At 39.8% G+C, this 22,298-nt stretch overlaps 1 protein-coding gene across 1 annotated transcript in view; it reads right to left on the minus strand.

The window, feature by feature from the left end:
- The window catches only part of NPVF (neuropeptide VF precursor), a 31,075-nt gene extending 9,091 nt beyond the window's left edge, over positions 1-21,984 (minus strand). Inside the window, exons 1-2 of the mRNA XM_053715731.1 lie at positions 21,804-21,984; positions 5,498-5,592 (exon numbers count right to left, since the gene is read on the minus strand). Coding sequence (XP_053571706.1) covers positions 5,498-5,592; positions 21,804-21,984 — 276 coding nt within the window. The remainder of the gene's footprint in view (positions 1-5,497; positions 5,593-21,803) is intronic.
- Positions 21,985-22,298: the final 314 nt, after the last annotated feature.

The raw sequence follows: 22,298 nt of genomic DNA on the forward strand, positions 1-22,298 counted from the left end.
ACATTGGTGTGTATTTTATTTAAAAATAAAATGGTATAATTTTTATTTTTTAATAAAATAGCTGCACCATTATTATTATTATTATCGGTTATTTGTAGAGCGGCAACAGATTCCGCAGTGCAACAAAACAATTATAGGGATCAAATGGGTAGAGGGCCCTGCCAAGAGTTGCACTGTTGTAGTCAGCTCTTAAGAAGATGATCTACAAACAGCTGGACTCTTAGATTTAAATGCTAAGGGGGTTCAGGGGATAGCAATGGAGGAGAGGAACTGGTATAAAGAAAGGTTAGCGTAGGTTGTATGCATCCCTAAACAGTAGAGTCTTTAGGGAGCACTTGAAGCTTTTAAAACTAGAAGAGAGTCTTGTGGAGTGAGGCAGAGAGTTCCACAAGATGGGAGCCAGTCTGGAGAAGTCCTGTAAATGGGAGTGTGATGAGGTGACAAGAGAGGAGAGTAGGAGGTCATGAGCAGAGCGAAGGGGACGGGAGGGAGAGTATCTGGAGACAAAGTCTGAGATATAGGGGGGAGCAGTGCAGTTGAAGACTTTGTATGTCAGAATGAGAATTTTGTGTTTGATCCCAGAGGCAAGAGGAAGCCAGTGAAGGGATTGGCAGAGAGGTGCAGCAGATGAAGAGCGACGTGTAAGGAAGATGAGTCTGGCAGAGGCATTCATTATGGATTGTAAAGGAGCTAGGTGGCAGGTGGGGAGACCAGAGAGGACAGAGTTGCAGTAATCAAGGCGGGAAAGAATGAGAGAGTGGATTAAAATCTTAGTTGAGTCTTGTGTAAGGAAGTGTCTAATTTTAGAGATGTTTTTAAGGTGGAAGCGGCAGGCTTTAGCCAAGGACTGAATGTGAGGAGTGAAAGAAAGATCTGAGTCAAATGTGACCCTGAGACATCGGGCATGCGGGATAGGGGTAATGATGGAGTTGTCGACAGTTATAGAGAGATTGGGGGTGGAGAGTTTTGAGGAAAGGGGGGAAATAAGGAGCTCAGTTTTGGAGAGATTTAGCTTGAGGTAGTGAGAGGACATCCAGTTAGAGATGTGAGAAAGACAGTTAGTGACAAGGGTTAGCAAGGAAGGAGATAGGTCTGGTGCAGAGAAGTAGATTTTGGTGTCGTCGGCATACAAATGATATTGTAAACCGTGGGACTTTATTAGGGAACCTAGTGATGATGTGTAGATTGAGAAGAGAAGGGGACCGAGGACAGAGCCTTGCGGTACTCCGACAGAAATTGATGATGGGGCAGAGGAGGCCCCAAAGAAGGCTACATTAATGGTACGGTTTGACAGGTAGGAAGAGAGCCATGAGAGGGCTGTGTCACAGATGCCGAAGGATTGGAGGGTTTGGAGCAAAAGAGGGTGGTCAACAGTGTCAAAGGCTGCAGACAGATCAAGGAGGATGAGAGAAGTGGCCTTTTGATTTTGCTGTAAGTAGGTCGTTGGTAACCTTAACAATTGCTGTCTCTATGGAGTGATGGGGACGAAATCCAGATTGCAGTGGGTCAAGGAGGGAGTTTATTGTAAGGAAATTGGATAGGCGTGCATAAACTAGTTTTTAAAGAAGCTTTGATGCAAGAGGGAGGAGGGAAATAGTGTGGTAGTTGGATGGAGAGGTAGGATCAAGGGAAGGTTTTTTGAGGATAGGTGTGACCAGTGCATGTTTCAGCGATGAGGGAAATATACCGGTGCTGAGGGAGAGGTTGAAAGTGTGTGTGAGTATCGGGGTGAGGGTAGCAGAGAGGGAGGGGAGTAGCTGTGAGGGGATAGGGTCAAGGGGACAGGTAGTGAGATGAGAGCGCAGTATAAGTGCCGAAACGTCTTCCTCAGTGACAGGGGAGAATGAGCTAAGTTTAAGGTTATGTGGGTTGTGGTTGATTGAGAGCATTTGAGGGGGTGAGAGAGAAAGGAATTATGTTGAGAACTGATTTCATTTCTGATGGAGCTGATTTTGTTATTGAAGTGGCTGGCAAAGTCTTGAGCTGACAGAGAAGTTGTATTAGGAGGTGGCGGACGGCGGAGAAGGGTATTGAAAGTGGAGAACAAACGTTTTGGGTTTGAAGAAAGATTAGAGATAAGAGTAGAGAAGTAATTTTGCTTATGGAAATTAAGGGCAGAATAGTAGGAGTTCAAGATAAATTTGAAATGTTGAAAATCAGCTGAATTCCTAGATTTTCTCCAGTGCCGCTCAGCAGTACGGGAACATCTGCGTAGGTAATGTGTCAGAGGAGTATGCCAGGGCTGAGGATGAGTGTTTGATTTCCGAGCTATGGTAAGAGGGGCGAGATTGTCAAGGACGGATGTAAGGGTGGAGCCATAGTGGCAGATAGATTGGTCAGGGCAGGAAAAGGAGGAGAAGGATGAGAGGAGAGGTTTGAGGGAATTAGAAAGCTGTTTTTGATCTAATGACATAATGCTTCTGTGAAGTTTGGTGTGAGGAGCAGAAGGAGGGAAAGTTGTAGGGAGGGATGATATGTTGCAAGTAAGGAGATGGTGGTCAGAAAGAGGAAAGGGTGAGTTTGTGAAGTTTGAGAGAGTGCATCGATAGCTAAAGATCAGGTCAAGGGAGTGACCATCATTGTGAGTGGGAGAATCAGTCTATTGTGACAAACCGAAAGAGGAAGTGAGTTGCAGAAGTTGTTTTGCAGAGGAGCTAGTGGGATTGTCAAGAGGGATGTTGAAGAAATCACCAAGAATGAGGGAAGGGGTGTCTGAGGAAAGGAAATAAGGTAGCCAGGCAGCCAAGTGATCTAGAAATTGAGTTGAGGAGCCAGGGGGTCGGTATATGACTGCAACATGTATATAAAGAGGAGAGAATAAGTGAATCATGTGGGTTTCAAATGAGGAAAATGTGAGAGAAGAGATGGGATGTATTTGTTGAAAGGTGCAACGAGAAAATACCTACACCACCTCCTTGTCTATTACCAGACCTAGGAGTGTGGCTGAAGTGGAGACCCCCATGTGACAGAGCAGCAGTGGATGCTGTGTCAAGGGGAGAGAGCCAGGTTTCTGTTAGGGCCAGAAGGTTGATGGAGTGGGAGATAAAGATGTCATGTATAGAAGTGAGTTTGTTGCAAACAGAGCGAGAGTTCCAGAGTGCACAAGTGAAAGGGGTAGTGGCTTTTGATGCAAGAGGAATGTGAGTAAGGTTGTCAGAGTTTTGTTTTTTGAGTCTGTGGGACAGTACACATGGATGTGCACGGCTAGGCAGTTGTTAGGGACCAGGATTAGGGGAGATGTCAACAGCAGTTAGTAAAAGCAACAGGGAGAGTGACATGAGATGAGATACAGATTTGCAGTAATGAGACAAGGTGCAGGGGGGAGAGAGAGTGTTTAGGAATAGGTAAAGTTTGTGAGTACAAAATTAAGCTGAGTTTAAGAATGATGGGCTCAAGGCAGTTTTGGGGGGCTCAAGTTGGTGGCTGTGGAGTGTTAGAAAAAAAACTGCACTAAAAGTTCCTTTACATTGCGGTCTATGGGAGCTGTGTGTTCTCTGTAAATGTATATGTTTATTTACATATACAGTATATTTATGTGTTAATATGTGTATATACACATATTAACACATATTAATATGTGTATATACACATATAAACACAAATATATATGTATATATTCATATACATATATATTTATAATTTGCTGCCATTGCTGCGCAACTTACCCCCTTCACTGCGCTAGTTCTTATGATGTGTCTCACAGCATGAGAACAAGGCTCCCATTGGAGCCTATGAAAGCATGTTCTTGTCGCTTGCTCTAATCTTGTGGTCAAGTTTGCATTGCACTTAACTTGTAATACCAGCGCAGAATTATCATGTGCTGGTATTATAAAGTGGAGTGCTAATATTGCTTGCGCCCAAGCGATATTTAGCACTCCACTTGTAATCTAGCCCAAAATGTTAGAAATCAAAAGATGTGAAAAATTAATAGAAATCTAACTCCAAAACAATATTATAGGATGTAGTGACACACTTAGGCAGCTTATATTATAAATGAGGTGTCATTCAAGATATCCTCACCTAAAAATGTTTGCACATGATAAATCCATAACAGACACATAGGATTTACAAGTCATTTAAATAAAGAAATAAAAATCAACAACTTCAGAATGCCCTATCATTACATCTAACATACATTCCTCTCAATTGAAGTGTAGGTATTAAAGCTTATCATGTTGATTGTAACAATAATATCAGTAACTATAATATTTAGTTTTAAGGATCTCTATTAAATCATTAAAGGGACACTGAACCCAATTTTTTTCTTTTGTGATTCAGATAGAGCATGCAATTTTAAGCAACTTTCTAATTTACTCCTATTATCAATTTTTCTTCGTTCTCTTGCTATCTTTATTTGAAAAAGAAGGCATCTAAGCTAAGGAGCCAGGCAATTTCTGGTTCAAGACCCTAGACAGCACTTGTTTATTGGTGGGTGAATTTATCCACCAATCAGCAAGAACAACCCATGTTGTTCACAGAAATGGGTTGCCACCTAAACTTACATTCTTGCTTTTCAAATAAAGATACCAAGAGAATCAAGAAAATCTGATAATAAGAGTAAATTAGAAAGTTGCTTAAAATTTCATGCTCTATCTGAATCACGAAAGAAAAAAATTTGGGTTCAGTGTCCCTTTAATATACTTTAAATAGCTGAAAATATTAATTTATGTAATAATATATCATTTGCCCTGTGTTAGTTCTTCTGTCTCTGTATCTTTGAAAGCTTGACAAAGTATTTATTACAGACTTGTATTAACGTATAAATTAACCAATGACAATGCTTACATGTAGAGATAACATGAAGCTACTAAACCTCAGCAAAAAAAGAAACACATGCCATATTTTGTTCAAAGTGGAAAGTAAGTAAATATAATTTTTGTAAACTCATTGTTGAGATAATGTATTCCAAAGACATATTTATCTTAATCGGGTAGTGATGAATCATACAGATCGTATTGTATGGGTTACAGTTCTATCATTTACATGTAACGTAGTAGTGAAACATTGTGGTGAGAGACTGACTCTCAAAATTATTTAAACCTTTTCACAAAACATTTTAAGGCATATGGTGATATATCTATTGTTATCTATAATAACTATATATGGCTTTTTTATAACAAGAAATAAACTAAAACATAATAATAGTAAAATAATAATAAGCAATAATAAATAACATTATAACAAACCAATTACAACCAAATTAGCTAATTTCATTATTTTAGCATTACATGTCCCTGATACACTTTGTTTGATTTTATGTATGATGTGTGATCCACTAATGATTTTTTTATGAATCCTGTGGATTCCATGTAGAAATCTGTCTACTTATAATCAGATGGCCTTTACACTTTACTTGACCAAAGATTGTTTCTGTAAATATATAATTTTCTACATTTATTTTTATTGCTACCTTACTAGAAATATTTAACTGTAGGAAACAACATTAATTGTTTCTTAAAAAAATAAAAATGCATTTATTTTATTGGTTAATTCTTACCTCAAGCAAGTTGTCATACTTTTCTTCACTTTCTTGGTTTGTCACCGAATTTTCATCCAAACAAACAGCAGAAGCAAAAAAGATGGCAAAAACTCCTAGAGCAAAAAACATCTTATTGATGGAGAGCATCTTCATTTTCTTGGCTCATTCCATGTAATGCCCTAGAATCCTTCTGTCTATCAATATATATAGTTGCAGAACAAAACATGAAATGTTTCTAAGATCTCTTTTTGCATTAATTAATAGTACAACCTTAAATTAGAAGGTAAAGAATGTTGGGAATTTGTTGAGCTATTTACAGTACCCTTAACCCATGTAAATACATTGATGGCTCAAATAGTTTTCATACTAGGTATATCAAATAATTAATTAACATTGAAGCACATAGCAATTAGTAATTATACCAACAATGTTTAATTGGAAAATACTACATTCCAAGTTGTTTAATATGTTTTCATTAAAATATCTAATTAACAAAAATGTACTTGATAATTAATGAAGAGAATTGTATAAAATAATCATTGACCAAAGGGTTTGTAGATTTTTAATTGCAGTATATTTAAGTTCCTTTAAAAAATTTAATTGTACAACAATTTTACTACTTCCTTGATAGACTTGTTTAATATGCTGGTTCCACTTTTGTTAATAGAACTAGAAATTAGCTGTTAGTTAAATCATATAATTCCTCACAGTAGTAAATTAGGGATTAAAGACTGACTTCAAACATATGTTTTATTTATTTATTCAAATTGCAACTATTACTTATATAGCTATTTTTTTTTTTAAAAAAGATAAACATAAAAAACTAAAATGAAAGAAAAAAAAAGAAAACTATATACAAGGTGCAGTTACCATGGCATGTATTCCCAAAGTGGCATACCAAGTTTTTTGTTGGATCGTAGCATGCAGTACTGCCACTTGACTGCCACTATACTCTATTATTTATTTATATATTTACATTTGGGCACATGCTCTATTGGCTTAGGTTTCTGGGGAGTCTCCAGAGCAATAGCTTTCAATATGCACTTGAAACTAACTTATTATTCCTTATTGGTAAGAGTAATCTAAAAGCATCTTAAAATGTCAATAGCATTCTGTAAATACTTACGTATTAAACCTTCCCTTTTACATTTGCATATCATGCCATATGCATGGGCATCCAAAATTATTCTAGTAGGGACGACAAAATAGTATACTATAATATAATATAATATAATATAATAGTATATATAGACAATTTTATTTATATAGATATATTCTTCTTTTTGACATGTTTGGTGTAGCCTATGTCCCCACAGTACACTGATGTCACTTGGGGTATCTTACTATCTGTAAACCAGCTGAGCTTTGTATCCTTGCTCTAACTGACAGTATTTTATTGGTGGATGGTGACATTTCTCTGCAATTTTAGGGTGTCATTCATAATCTTTATATTTATATTAAGGCTATCTTAGTTAACTACTTAAAATACTACAATTCAGTAGATTGACTCATTTAATACTTTTTTCTCACCACATTTTTACGGAAGCAAATTTGCTAAATCATTAATTACTTTCAAGGAGAACAAACAATGTTCAACATTCTACATCAATATGTAAATTACCAACATATATTCAGCAAACAAGAGGCTGACATACTTCCCCATAATAAGCCCTTTCATTATCCTCAACTAAATAAAGTTCTATTAAGAATCAGTATATCCTCTGCTCCATATTTCATAACTATTGGAAAGATTAAGATTAGCTAAAAAATCCACAAATTTGGATCTTAGGGGAATGTATATTTCAATAATTATTAAACCAGTCCACAAGTGGACAACTGATTTTTAGAAACAGACATGGTTATCCTGGTCCCCATTATTTAAGCTCTAAGCAGACCTAGGAAGCCAGCACCCAGGTTCAGAGTAATTCCTGGGATAATTGAAAAAGCCGTGCACTTGTAGAGGTGACAGAGAATGATTTAACTTTGCCACCTCAGGTTAGGAAGCAGTGGTCTTATGACCTCTGCTTCTAATTTTGTAGTTAGTTTATAATAAGTAAAAATATACATTTTACATTAATTAACTTGTTTGAGGAGATTATGAAACAAAGTATAAAAATGTGTTTAATTAAAAGAAAAATATGCAAAGTGAGAATTTTTTTTCTTAAGAGCCTAGATAAATTATTCCTCTGTTGAGTAATTTTCATTACATAATGGAGAATGGGGATTTCAATGTTTATAAAGGGAAAAGGTTAACGAGGAGAAAGGGGATGAAAGAATGGTAAAAAGTAGAAGGGAGAGACAGGTTATTTATCTTAGATGAGGTGTTATTTGATTTAAATGTTTTTTTAATTTACTGTATAATTTATTATTATATCTGTATGTTTAATTTTGTTTTGTTTGAAGAAAAATAAATAAATAAATTAAAAAAAAAAGAAATATACATGAGAAATTTACATATTTGAAACCGACTTCTTGTTCTTGCTAGATTGCATCATATCATCTCTTCAAAAAAAATATTACAACAATCAGGTAGTGGCTTACATCCACTGACACAAAATCGATCTTAAGTTTAATTAGTTTTTCTAATTTCTAGCAGAAATTTATAAAATATTTTTTCTAAAATTGCTCTTTCCTTTACCACACTAACTAAGAAAGAAATATAATTCCAATTGGGCAAGGAGGCACCCACCATTGGTTTTGAATCATATTCCATTCTGAATATTCCTGATCCAATGCTTCAGTGTGTTATAGAGATTGATGCATCTGAATTTGCAATGGGACTTCATGTCTCTGAGAAAGTCACCAAAAAAACACTTTATCCCATGACCTAATTTTCTCACAAACTGTTACCTCCTCACTAAATGATGCAGTCTATGATAAGGAGTTGCCAGCAATAACACCTTGCTTGGTGGAATGGCAAACCTCTTGGAAGGTACACCTGAGATCCTATAGCTTATAGTATATTAAAAAAAAAAACAGGATCCTGTGTTCACAACAAGCCACTAGCTTCTCTTAGAGAGATTTAAGTTTCACATAACCCATCATCCTGGATGAAGGAATGGAAAGGCTTATGTTCTTTTACATCAATATGCTCCTCCAGAACGTCCTCTTCCCTCACACATTAGTCCTGCTCAATTCATTGATAAATACTAAAACTAAACTAATTTCCTCTTCTGAGCTTCCTGATGAAACAAGAACAATTAAATATGGATTATTTTGAAAGAATTATATTTTCTTCTAATATTCCAAATATTACAACTAATATGACCTTGTTTGCAGAGATTTCTGGTGGCAGGACCCTCTTAAAGCCTCACACAAATAAGAAAAAAAACATGAAATAAATGAAAATGGAGAGCACCTTATGGATTATTTTGCAATATTACCCCCCCCCCCCATATATCATGGGAACCATTCAGTATGGATTTACTACCTTCAAAGGACAACCCAGCATTAAATCAAACTCTAGAACAATAGCTTAGATACTGTTCAGGTCAACTTCAAGAATATTGGATTTTGGTGAGTGTGTAATGCCCTCCGCTTCACTTGTGCAACTGTCGATAACCAAGAGTGAGCGAGCAAGCTATCGCTCAGTGATTTCTCTACGCCATCTTAGAGGTGGCAAAGAGTGTAAGAAGCAGTGACCGCTGCTTCTTACATTGCGGGAAGCAGGCTTGCATATGTGAACCTGCACCGCAAGGGCTCCAGAGTAGCTTCTGCTGCTTCATACATGGAGCCTTCTCTGTCTAAAGGACACACTGTTTTGGGGACCAGCATTTAAGATGTTGAACTTGGGGGCATGAGAAAGATTACATCATGTAACTTTCTATAGGTCACACATATATCATTCTACATCACATATATATCATTCAGCTAAAATGAGTATATTTTAGACAGTATAGGATGTATGAATGCTGAGATAAAGCAGCTTGTCAATATGGCTGCCTTTCAGATTTTTCGTTTTAAAGTTTAACATACTTTAAAGCAAAATACAACTTTCAAATACTTAATGCAAATACCTTAATGCTAATTATATGTTTACTTGATAGGTTATTTGTAAACAAATCAATTATCCCAGCTGTATTCATTCTTCATGTGACGAACATCACTGAATTCTTGTATTTTAATGAATCATTAGCAGTAGATGGAATTCTCACATTCCTAATGATGCTAAGCACTACTGAAGAAGAAAAAAGTGCTTTCGGTACCATTTCATATTTGTTTAACTGTGTTCCTGAAGGACCTACTTAAATAACTGATGCTTTTAGCTGTAAGCAAAGACTTTAGTATAGGAAATGCCTTTATTAACTAAAATATATAAGACTAATTATTAGTCATAGAAAGGTGAATGCTACAGTCTACTTACATGAGAAATAATCATTTATTTTTGTTCATTGAATGCCATATTTTCCATGAAACATAATAGAGTTTATTATATTTAGACTCGCTGTTTGTTCATAATCACCCAATACCTAGCTTGCTGAGGTTAATCATTTCAGCCATGTGTTTAATAGTGTGCAAATTTAATAGAGCGAAACACATTATTCTAGGGCACAGCAATATATAAAACAGATTGCAATATGTTATAGGTAGTCCACCTTGTATAACACCAGAATGTATTCTCATGGTACTCACTGACTGTTTTCCAGTATAAATAATTGCTAGTGTTGTCTGGAAAAACATTGCTTTAAGGTAATGGGAAGCAACTAAATTTGTGCTGCTTAACCTGTCAATAACAGACTTACTATAAAGGCATCTCTTATAATGCTGCTTAAAGGAACACTCTAGTCAAAATTAAACTTTCATGATTCAGATAAGGCATGCAATTTAAACAAATTTACAATTTAACTTAACAGCCAAGAGCTAGAGTTTCGGAGCACATGGCATCTGCCTGCATATGAAACCAGATTGCAATTGGTGCTTCGGTCCATATGAAGGCAGATGCCCGATCGTTACAGACAGTTATACTTTGTTTGTCACCATCTGTAGCGATCATCAGGGGCCTGATCCAATATAAATTGTTGCCCGCAAAAGCCGGCGACGCCAATATTTGCGCGGGTTTGGTATCCTATATACGGCGTAACTTAGAAGTTACGCGCGTAGATTTCTGCCTTCGCCCGTAGTTTTTTGGCCCATAGACTGACATACAAAACACGTGCAGTTTGGAATCCAATATACGGCGTAAGTACTTACGCGCGCAGATTTCAGAAAATCTACTCCAATCTCATCTCGCCACAAATTTCAGCCGCAGGAACCCTTGCACTGAAACCAACGTAACTCTCTGAAGGCCTAACAAGTGCATGCTTAACAACATACATATCAGCAGCTTGATCACAAATAGTTAACCTCTTAAAAGCATTTATTATTCCTGCCCCTGCAAGTTTGTCAAACCAATCACAAAGGGGTGCATCATGGGGCACAGGGGGACATCATGGGGCACAGGGGGACATCATGTTGCACAGGGGGACATCATGGGGCCCAGGGGGACATCATGGAGCCCAGGGGGACATCATGGGGCACAAGGGGTGCTGGAAGCCCTACAATCCCCTGTTGTTCTGTCTACACATGCTGATTCTATAGTTGCTGCTGAGGTCCATGGTGATGGTGCTGCCCCTGCTGCAGCTGGTCATCGAATTACATGCTGCGGAGTTCCACTGCATGTAAGTGAAACTACTACATCCCACCCCCATTCCCTTAACCACCCTAATTACTGAAAATATATCATTAGTTCAATTCATGTTTTGGTCACTATGATTTATTGACTATCATTTAGAGGAATGAAAATGGATGTTTATACCTTATGTTCACACCTTCTGTAAAAACATTATTATTTAGATATATATACCCATGTGCAGGGATAGGCAAGGTGTCCTTCACTAAAACTCTTTACCTTAGAAAATGTCAGCAACAGCCTTGGCTTGTGCCTATCCCTGCACATGGGTCAATTTCTATTCAATGTGAGAAACCTTGATTTACATCTTAAAAGTGAATATCACTATATGTACCCTTCATACACAACTATGTGATGTGGTTTAGAGAACATGAATATGTCATAAACATGATGATATTACCTTTTCTGGGCCATTTCCACACAGGCCTTATTATATTTTTCAAAGATATTAGTGTACTAAAACACCCCTCACATGGATGTGGATGACAATTATATGGTAAATAACAGAGGACAAGATTTAGGATGAAATATAACAATATTTATTTTCTTTTAGGCTTCTTAGATGAGGGGGCTGAGGGGCCTGGAGTGGGTCTCCTGCCTCTCCTGGGTTGTGTATATTCCGAGGATCCTGCAGGAGTGCTGGCCACAGATGAGATGCTGGAGGCAATGTCCTGCTGGTGTGTGAAATGCTCCACCAACACACCCAACAGTTGGTTTTGTTCCCTCCATCTGTTGTCACTCTGAATCTGCATGTCAGAAATAAAAGCCTCTGAGATTGATTCTGGACCATAGCACTTAAAGATGCTGCCATGTCCCGTTGCAGCCATATGGAACGCTGTTGTAAAGTCTGTTGGCTCCTGTAAAACCTGCGTTGGTCCCTCTGCATTCTCTGGCAGGTTGATGAGAGACTCTCGCAGGTTACTGTTTGCCTCCTCTGTAGGGCAATGTATTCATCGTCCATGGCGGAAGTCAGCGGATCTATGGGCTCTTCCCCAGCAGGGACTCTAGGCGCCGGTTCAATTTCAATATCCTCAGCTGCTGGTGCTGCCTGTGGCATGATCTCAGCTGCTGGTGCTGCCTGTGGAATCACAGCTGCTGGTGCTGCCTGTGGGATGATCTCAGCTGCTGGTGCTGCCTGTGGAATCACAGCTGCTGGTGCTGCCTGTGGAATCACAGCTGCTGGTGCTGCCTATGGAATCACAGCTGCTGGTGCTGTCTGTGGAATCACAGCTGCTGGTGCTGCATGTGGGATGATCTCAGCTACTGGAACTCTTCCAAGTGCAGCAGATGGTGGAGATGTCCAGATGGACTGATAGTCCAATTGCCGGCTGGTGTGCACCCACTCAGCCTGCTGGTAGAATCACTGAGTGGCCTGATATTGTTGGGGGGGGGGGGTAAAGGCATCTACCCTTCGGGGCTGGCTTGGCTCCCCCTCTAAGCCAAAGGAATAGTCCTCCAGCCAGGGCTCCTGCCAGGTATCCTCATGTAATGCTGGCGGCATGACATCCGGATTGTCAATTGAGGCAGTCCAACCCAGCTCATGCCTGGCATACTCCTGCTGGACTCTCCGGACCGGTGGTTGAGGTGGAGAAATACTTTGTGGCGGTGGTGGAGGGGAATGCATGGGCGTTGGCACCCTGGTGACTGGAGTTTCTGTGGAGGAGTCAAATGATGAGAGGGATTAGTACAGTCAGATATATATCCATGTGGGCATACAATGTACATGCTAGGGCCTATACACATTCTCATGTCAAACTCTATAACATGCATGTGCACATTGAGATTTGTGATATGAGGGTTTTTAATATGCAAAGTATACATGTATGTGTTTCCTACAATAGTTCTGTGTACATGTCAGTGATGGCGAAAATGTGTTCTTTAAGTGACACTATGGTTGTGATGACTATAGTGTCCATTTACTGAAAACTCTACATGTGGCTTGTGGCCTGTGTTACTCTGAGATATGTTAGTATTTCACTATTCCACCTCATATCATGAATTTCAATGTGTTAAGTAGAATTAAATGGACATTAAACCCATTTTGATTATTTCATGATTCAGCTAGAGCATGCAATTGTAAACAACTTTGTAATTTACTTCCATTACCTAATTTGCTTCATTCTCTTGATATTCTTAGCTGAAAAGCATATCTAGATAGGCTCAGAAGCTGCTGATTGGTGGCTGCACATCAATGCCTCGTGTGATTGTCTCACCCATGTGCATTGATATTTAATAAACAAAGAATAAGAAAATAAAGAAGCAAATTAGATAATAGAAGTAAATTAGGATGTTGTTGAAAACTGTGTTCTTTATCTGAATAATGAAATAAAAAGATTTGGTTTCATGTCCCTTTAATGTTAAATCTCATTGTAGATGTTTTTGTTAGTAGGCCAAATACCATGCTCCTCATTGTGTACATGAATGTGTGACATTATAGGATGTATATCTCAAATACATATAATACTGGTGTGTGGGATGTTACTCACCAGCATGCTGTGCTGATGTTGCAATCCCTGAGTCACGAGCCCCTGGAAGTCCACGGACTGCTGTGACTCTCAGGGACCTACGAATCAGCTCTTGCCACTCGTTATATTCCGCCTCATGGTGAGGCCCACCTCCTGTTGCCCTCTGGGACATTGCTTCTTGGCCCATCTTCTCCTTAACTCTCCTCTTACAGTCGTTCGACCTCTTCTTTAGGCCATCCACATTCCTCCTCTGCTGGGACACACCATTAACGGCCTCCTCCACCTTCAGCCAGGCATCTTTACGCCTACGGCAACTCCTTTGCCCTTCTCTTGGTCAAAGAGGGCGGTATGGTTCTCCAGGACAGCCTGGACTAGAGCAAGGTTTTCAGCGAATGTGAAGTTGGGGCACCTCATACGCTCATCGTCCTGGGCCACCTGGCTCCCTCCCTGGGATGTCCCTGGTGTGGGTTCCTCCCTATCCTCTCCCTCCTCCCCCCTTCTATCCCCATGTGCACCCTCTATCCCTCTTCTGAGTGTGCCTGGCCTTGGGGCAACCCCACTCCCACCCTCCCTTCTAGCTCTCCCCACTCCGCTCACTCCCTGACAGGGACCCTGCTGCTCCTCCTGTCCATAATCCTCTCCCTGCAACTCCCCTTCCCTCCTCCCCCCGCCCTAGCTCTCCCTGACATCCTCACACTACACACACTCACACACTCACACTCACTCCCACTTCAATCACACACAATCACAACCAAACACTCAGCCTTTCACACTGTAAAAGATAAATAAAATGTGTAAGGTGTTATAAAAAAAAAAAGTGTTGTGTATTTTGTATATGTGTGTATGCAAAATGTGTGCAATATGTAAAAAAGTGACAGTAATGTACAAGCTTAACAAATCCACCAAATCCGACCTAACTAAATATTATGCAATGCGCCTCTCTCTCTACTCTAACGACTTTCTCCTACTCACTGTAGTGTGCTGTAGCTCCAAGAACCGACCAAACACACTAAAGAAAATGGCGGCTGCGCAGGGGTATGAATTTTGAATGTTGTAATTACGTGGCGCATCTCTTAGAACTGGCCATGATTTTTTACGATTTGTAGACTAATTTGCATAAAACTACACTTTATTGAGACTTTACTTGAACAAAATACTGCCGTAAGTACTTGCGCACATTTTAGCTGATCGACGGTTTTTCCTACTTACGCCTACTGACGGCGCAGTATATTGGATAGGTCGAGTTGCGAGGTGAAATTACGGGCAGCGCAGGTTCCCTCGCTTGCGCCGCAAACTACGCCGTATATCGGATCGCGCCCCAGGTGTGGGAGGGATTCCGGAAGGCGGAAAGATTTGTTACCGCATTTTGCCAAATGGGACAAGCCCAGGTACCACGTCAAGGTCCTTTCCAAAAACCTGGGACCCTAAAACAGCCACACAATGGAAGCTCTCAATGCAAACAAACTGTGAACATGTGAAGGATGCACAGGCTAATGTAATCACCCCAGACATATACAAAACACGGAAAGGGACTGCACTCTCAGACCGGGTACACATCCCATGACCCTGCAACATGCTCAGCCCTGGGTGCTCACTGGCACTCACAGGAAGCTGTGCTGTCCCCAGAGCCACAAGCAGTTAACCCCAGACAGGTCTGTGTGCAAGAACCATAGGGAAAATTACAAAACAAATTAATACAACACACAGAGAAAACCCAGCAATCACTTACTAGCTCTCAGCTAAGTTTTAAAAGCAAAAATGGAAAGGTTAGTTACCGCATTTGGCCAAATGTGACAATCCCAGGTACCACGTCAAGGTCCTTTCCAATACCTGAGACCCTAAAACAGCCACACAATGCAAGCTTTCAAATCCAAACAAACTGGAAACAAGTGAAGGGTGCACAGGCTTATGTAATCACCCCAGACATATACAGTAGAAAAAACACGGAAGGGGACTGCACTCTCAAACCGGACCGGCTACACATCTCATGACCCTGCAACATGCTCAGCCCCAACATTGTGTGGCTGTTTTAGGGTCCCAGGTTTTTAGAAAGGACCTTGACGTGGTACCTGGGCTTGTCCCATTTGGCCAAATTCGGTAACTAATCTTTCCTTTTTTGCTTTAAATCTTAGCTGAGAGCTTGTGAGTGCTGGACTTTCTCTGTGTGTTGTATTAATTTGTTTTGTAATTTTCCCTATGGTTCTTGCACCCAAGCCTGTCTGGGGTTAACTGCCTGTGACTCTGAGGCTAGCACAGCTTACTGTGAGTGCCAGTGAGCACCCAGGGCTGAGCATGTTGCAGGGTCATGGGATGTGTACCCGGTCCGGTCTGAGAGTGTAGTCCCCTTCCTTGTTTTGTATATGTCTGGGGTGATTACATAAGCCTGTGTACCCTTCACTTGTTTCCAGTTTGTTTGGATTGAGAGCTTGCACTGTGTGGCTGTTTTAGGGTCCCAGGTTTTTGGAAAGGACCATGACGTGGTACCTGGGCTTGTCCCATTTGGCCATATGCGGTAACTAACTCTTCCATTTTTTGCTTTTAATCTTAGCTGAGAGCTTGCTAGGGAGTGCACGGTTTTCTCTGTGTGTTGTATTAATTTGTTTTGTAATTTTCCCTATGGTTCTTGCACCCAGACCTGTCTGGGGTTAACCACCTGTGACTCAAGGGACAGCACAGCTTCCTGTGAGTGCCAGTGAGCACCCAGGGCTGAGCATGTTACAGGGTCATGGCATGTGTACCCGGTCCGGTCTGAGAGTGCAGTCCCCTTCCGTGTTTTGTATATATATATATATATATATATATATATATATACATATATATATATATATATATATATATATATATATATATTAATATATATATATATATATATATATACAGTATATGGTGTTTTTTTGCACAAATATATATTTATACCTATATGAATACATGGTTATATATAGGTATAGATATACACACACACACACACACTCACACACCTCACACACACACACACATATATATATATATATAGGAATATCTATTTATAAATACATGGAACATATTTTGAATTGTGAAATATTTACAGTAAATACACAGTATAACACTTTATTAAATATGAATATTGCATAAATATGCTTTTTCATGCTTTCATCTACTTAACTGCAAAGGGCTTAAATGCACTTCTATATATGTATACATATGTATTTATGTGTTTATATCTTTATATATGTCTGTAAATACATATATATACATATAAATACATACATTTATATGTACACACATATAAACATATATATAGATAGATACATATACATATTTAGACATGTATATTTATGTAACTATGTATATCTATGTTAAAGCCCTTTGCCTGCCATTTTCTTTTAACACCTAAGACCTCATATCTTTGAGCCCTTATAACTTTATTGTGCAATATTTTTTTAAATAATTTTTATTAGATGGTGTTATTATAAGTGTAACATTATGGAATCAGCCAATCAGAATCAAGTTCAATCCAATTGGCTGATTCGATCAGCCAATCAGATTGAGCTTGCATTCTATTGGCTGTTCCGATCAGCCAATAGAATGCGAGCTCAATCTGATTGGCTGATTGGATCAGCCAATCGGATTTATCAGCCAATCAGAATATTCCTACCTTAATTCCGATTGGCTGATAGAATCCTATCAGCCAATCGGAATTCGAGGGACGCCATCTTGGATGACGTCCCTTAAAGGAACCGTCATTCGGCTAGTAGGCGTCGGGAGAAGAGGATGTTCTGCGTCGGAGGTCTGCAAGATGGATACGGAAGAAAGAAGATTGAAGATGCCGTTGATAGAAGACTTCATCCGGATCATGGACCTCTTCAGCTCCCACTTGGATGAAGACTTCATCCGGATCATGGACCTCTTCAGCTCCCGCTTGGATGAAGACTTCAGCTGGATCATGGACCTCTTCAGCCCCCCCGCTTGGGCTTGGATCAGGACATCGGAGGAGCTCTTCAGGACGGATCGGTGAACCTGGTAGGGTGAAGACAAGGTAGGAAGATCTTCAGGGGCTTAGTGTTAGGTTTATTTAAGGGGGTTTGGGATAGATTAGGGGTATGTGGGTGGTGGGCTGTAATGTTGGGGGGGGGTATTGTATGTTTTTTTTTACAGGCAAAAGAGCTGAATTTCTTGGGGCATGCCCCGCAAAGGGCCCTGTTCAGGGCTGGTAAGGTAAAAGAGCTTTGAAATGTAGTAATTTAGAATAGGGTAGGGCATTTTGGGGGTCTTTGTTATTTTATTAGGGGGCTTAGAGTAGGTGTAATTAGTTTAAAATTGTTGTAATATTTTTCTTATGTTTGTAAATATTATTTTATTTTTTGTAACTTAGTTCTTTTTTATTTTTTGTACTTTAGATAGTTTATTTCATTGTAGTTATTTGTAGGTATTGTATTTAATTTATTTATTGATAGTGTAGTGGTAGGTTTAATTGTAGATAATTATAGGTATTTTATTTAATTAATTTATTGATAGTGTAGTGTTAGGTTTAATTGTAACTTAGGTTAGGATTTATTTTACAGGTAAATTTGTAATTATTTTAACTATTTTAGCTATTAAATAGTTCTTAACTATTAAATAGCTATTGTACCTGGTTAAAATAATTACAAAGTTGCCTGTAAAATAAATATTAATCCTAAAATAGCTACAATGTAATTATTCGTTATATTGTAGCTATATTAGGGTTTATTTTACAGGTAAGTATTTAGCTTTAAATATAGGGGGGTGTTAGTGTTAGGGTTAGACTTAGCTTTAGGGGTTAATACATTTATTAGAATAGCGGTGAGCTCCGGTCGGCAGATTAGGGGTTAATAATTGAAGTTAGGTGTTGGCGATGTTAGGGAGGGCAGATTAGGGGTTAATACTATTTATTATAGGGTTAGTGAGGCGGATTAGGGGTTAATAACTTTATTATAGTAGCGGTGCGGTCCGCTCGGCAGATTAGGGGTTAATAAGTGTAGGTAGGTAGAGGCGACGTTGTGGGGGGCAGATTAGGGGTTAATAAATATAATATAGGGGTTGGCGGTGTTAGGGGCAGCAGATTAGGGGTACATAGCTATAATGTAGGTGGCGGCGCTTTGCGGTCGGCAGATTAGGGGTTAATTATTGTAGGTAGCTGGCGGCGACGTTGTGGGGGGCAGATTAGGAGTTAATAAATATAATACAGGGGTCGGCGGTGTTAGGGGCAGCAGATTAGGGGTACATAAGTATAACGTAGGTGGCGGTCGGCAGATTAGGGGTTAAAAAAATTTAATCAAGTGGCGGCGATGTGGGGGGGCCTCAGTTTAGGGGTACATAGGTAGTTTATGGGTGTTAGTGTACTTTAGAGTACAGTAGTTAAGAGCTTTATGAACCGGCGTTAGCCCAGAAAGCTCTTAACTACTGACTTTTTTCCTGCGGCTGGAGTTTTGTCGTTAGATGTCTAACGCTCACTTCAGACACGACTCTAAATACCGGAGTTAGAAAGATCCCATTGAAAAGATAGGATACGCAATTGACGTAAGGGGATCTGCGGTATGGAAAAGTCGCGGCTGAAAAGTGAGCGTTAGACCCTATTTTGAGTGACTCCAAATACCGGAGTTAGCCTAAAACCAGCGTTAGGAGCCTCTAACGCTGGTTTTCACGGCTAACGCCAAACTCCAAATCTAGGCCTAAGTTTCCTCCTCTGAGCTCTCTGTGCAGGCTTAGGGCATGTGTAATATGATGGTCCTGGATATTTGCAAAACCAATCCTGTTTGTCAGTAATTAGATAAAAATCTCCTGTTCAAGATGCTAAAAAATCAAATTAATTCAAATAAATATTAGCAATATTAAGGAACAATATTTTATTTGACATTATTAAATATTCACATAAATATTTTTCAAACGTGACATTTCTGCAATGTTCTGGCCTACTAGATATTACACTGACCTCCCAAACACATTGTTTATGGGGAAACTTCCCTGGGGCATCCAGCTGCTTTTTCTGATCAAAATCTTTTCCCTACCAACATAATAGATTTACTAAGACAGTAAAGCATTTGGTGTTGAAGGCAAGAGGGAGTCTGGTGTGTTATGGGTATTTCTGTGGATGTGTATGACAATGACTGTTAAGTGTTTTGGTATAGCCTAAAATGTTGTTGGCAAGATGGGGTGTTAATATATACATACTACTATGCCACATATTTCACGTGACTACATTAGCTTCCTTAGCATAGATCTGCACATGGCATGTGCTAGGTGTGCTCACAAAGTAGATCCACTGGGGAACAATTTTCCTCAGTTGCTACACACTCTGTAGCAAATGATTGCAAAGTCACTCACATGAGCTAGCTACTTTGCTGCTATGAGGCCTATTTATTAAAGGTCTTGCAGACCTGATCCGACAGTGCGGATCAGGTCCGCAAGACCTCGCTGAATGCGGAGAGCAATACGCTCTCCTTATTCAGCATTGCACCAGCAGCTCACAAGAGCTGCTGGCGCAATGCCGCCCCCTGCAGACTCGCAGCCAATGTATTTCCTCCCAGGCCCATGAGACAGACAGTAAATCATACGGTTTCAGTGACAGTGAGGAAATTATTTCAGATGCTGGGGTCCCATACTTCCAGGGTCAGCAGGAGGAGACAAGGGAAGCTTACAGCATTTTTAAATAATTGCTTCTTCCCCCTACAATTGGTTCATGAAATTACTGCTGTGTGCAGAGCATTAGACCCATATGTGCGTTATACTGCCACTTACTGCATGCAAGCACGGTGAGGGTAGCTGGTTTTATTGTTTTTTTTGTTTTGTTTTTTTGTTTATTGTTGAAAAGAGTGACAACGTGGCGCATATATCAATATAACAAAGATAAGAACTTAAACATGGGCTTGAATAAATCAATATGTCCTTGAGTATGTGCAAGCCTCTGTTGACTAATTTACTCAAGCCAAGGAGTTACGTCGTCCTCTCATCATAGGTAGATTGTGACTGGTCCATTAATTTTGAGCTTGCTTCAACAAGCTGAATTGCTCGTTGCTGTATATAGTCCATATCGTCAAACAATTTTATTCTTATAAACTTTACATCAGGTTTCTAGTTACAATAATAGTGTAAGTACTCAGGCTAAGTACTTCATACAGCTGAGGTTGTCTTATTACCTGATGTTTCCACCCAGACAGGTGTAGGATTAGGAAGACAGAGTAAATAGTAATATAGGAAGTGAAGGAAGAGGAGGACGAGCAGAGAAGAAGGGGGAAGGAGAAGAGAGAGAAAAAAAGGGGGGGGGGAAGAGAGGAAAGGGGTGGGGAATGGTAGCATCCCTGGTGGTTGTGATAGGGTCCCTTCTGTTCTTTCAGTTGAGTTAAAGCCCCCTGCCCTCCCAAGTTAGTGTCATCATTTCATTTGTAGCTAGTTTGCCAATTTTTAGATAATGGTACCTTTCTAGTCTAAGTAAGTCTCCAACTTTAGCCCTCCATTCCTGAATGCTCGGTGCCTGTGGTTTCTTCCAGTGCACCGGAATAAGCCCATTTGTTCCATTCAGCATCAACAAAAGTAGCAGATACTTATCTTCCCCAACAATCTTAGGCAGTTCGTGATAGATCAGATATGTTGGCTTTAGAGGGATGATAATCTTGATAATTTTACTCATCTCACACAGCACCCCCTCCCAAAAGGGCAGTATACTTGGGCAGGTCCACCAAATATGGAGGAGGGTGCCCTCACCTCCACAGCCTCTCCAGCATGCTCTGCTTGTCTGTGGGTAAATTCTCTGAAGTCAATGGGGTGTTAGATACCACCTACTCAATATTTTAAAATGCATCTCCTGGATTCTCATCGAGACTGAGGCCTTTTTAGCTCTTCCAAAAATCTTAATCCATTCCTTAGTCTCTATCTCTTGTCTAAGCTCAGTCTGCCAGGCGGACACGTATGTCTGGAGATCAGATCCTCCCTTCATCAAGAGGAGTTTGTATAGGTGTGATATTAGATGAGTTGGTGTCTGAGGCATTGCACAAAGCACCTCAAAAAAATGTCTACGTCTGTTAAGCGCCGGCACCTCGAAATAGTGTGTGATCTGCGCAACTCTATACCAAGATGCAAAGATACTAATCAACTAGCTCTGCCTGAGTTTTAATTGTATCTTGCTGTAATATGTTAGAAATGGAAGCCTCAGCTACAGTGTAATACTCTCTCGGGGCATGTGGCCCATACTCCATACCCAAGTCCGGGTTCTCCTGAATGGGGGTGGTCGGTGAGGTAAAAGTAGAAACATATGAATCCTCACAAATTAGTTTGTCCCACCTCTTAAAGACTTCTGCTATCATAGGGTAAAGTGTGATAGTTTCTGGGCGATTTTTTGCGGAGATCCAGACCAGTCCCCCAATATTACCTTGTCGCATAATCTCGTTATCAATTTGTATCCACGCTTTGTTATGTAAACCCTGGCTCCATTCCACCAGTCTCTGGAGAGATATAGCCCTCTGGTACTCCCTCAAAAGAGGGATCCCCAGTCCTCCCCATCTCTGGGCATGTAAATGGTATGTTATCTAATTTTGTGCCTTAGCCCGTTCCAAATATAAGCTTCTATAGCTGATTGGATGTGCTGTATGTACTGTGAGGCCGGTGATAGCAGTACCGTCTGCATCACATACAACACTCTTGGCCCATCCATGAGATCGTTTTTTTTTTTTCAATTAGATAGATCCCCAAGGAT

The sequence above is a fragment of the Bombina bombina genome, chromosome 5, assembly GCF_027579735.1.
Source record: "Bombina bombina isolate aBomBom1 chromosome 5, aBomBom1.pri, whole genome shotgun sequence".
NCBI lineage: Eukaryota > Metazoa > Chordata > Amphibia > Anura > Bombinatoridae > Bombina > Bombina bombina.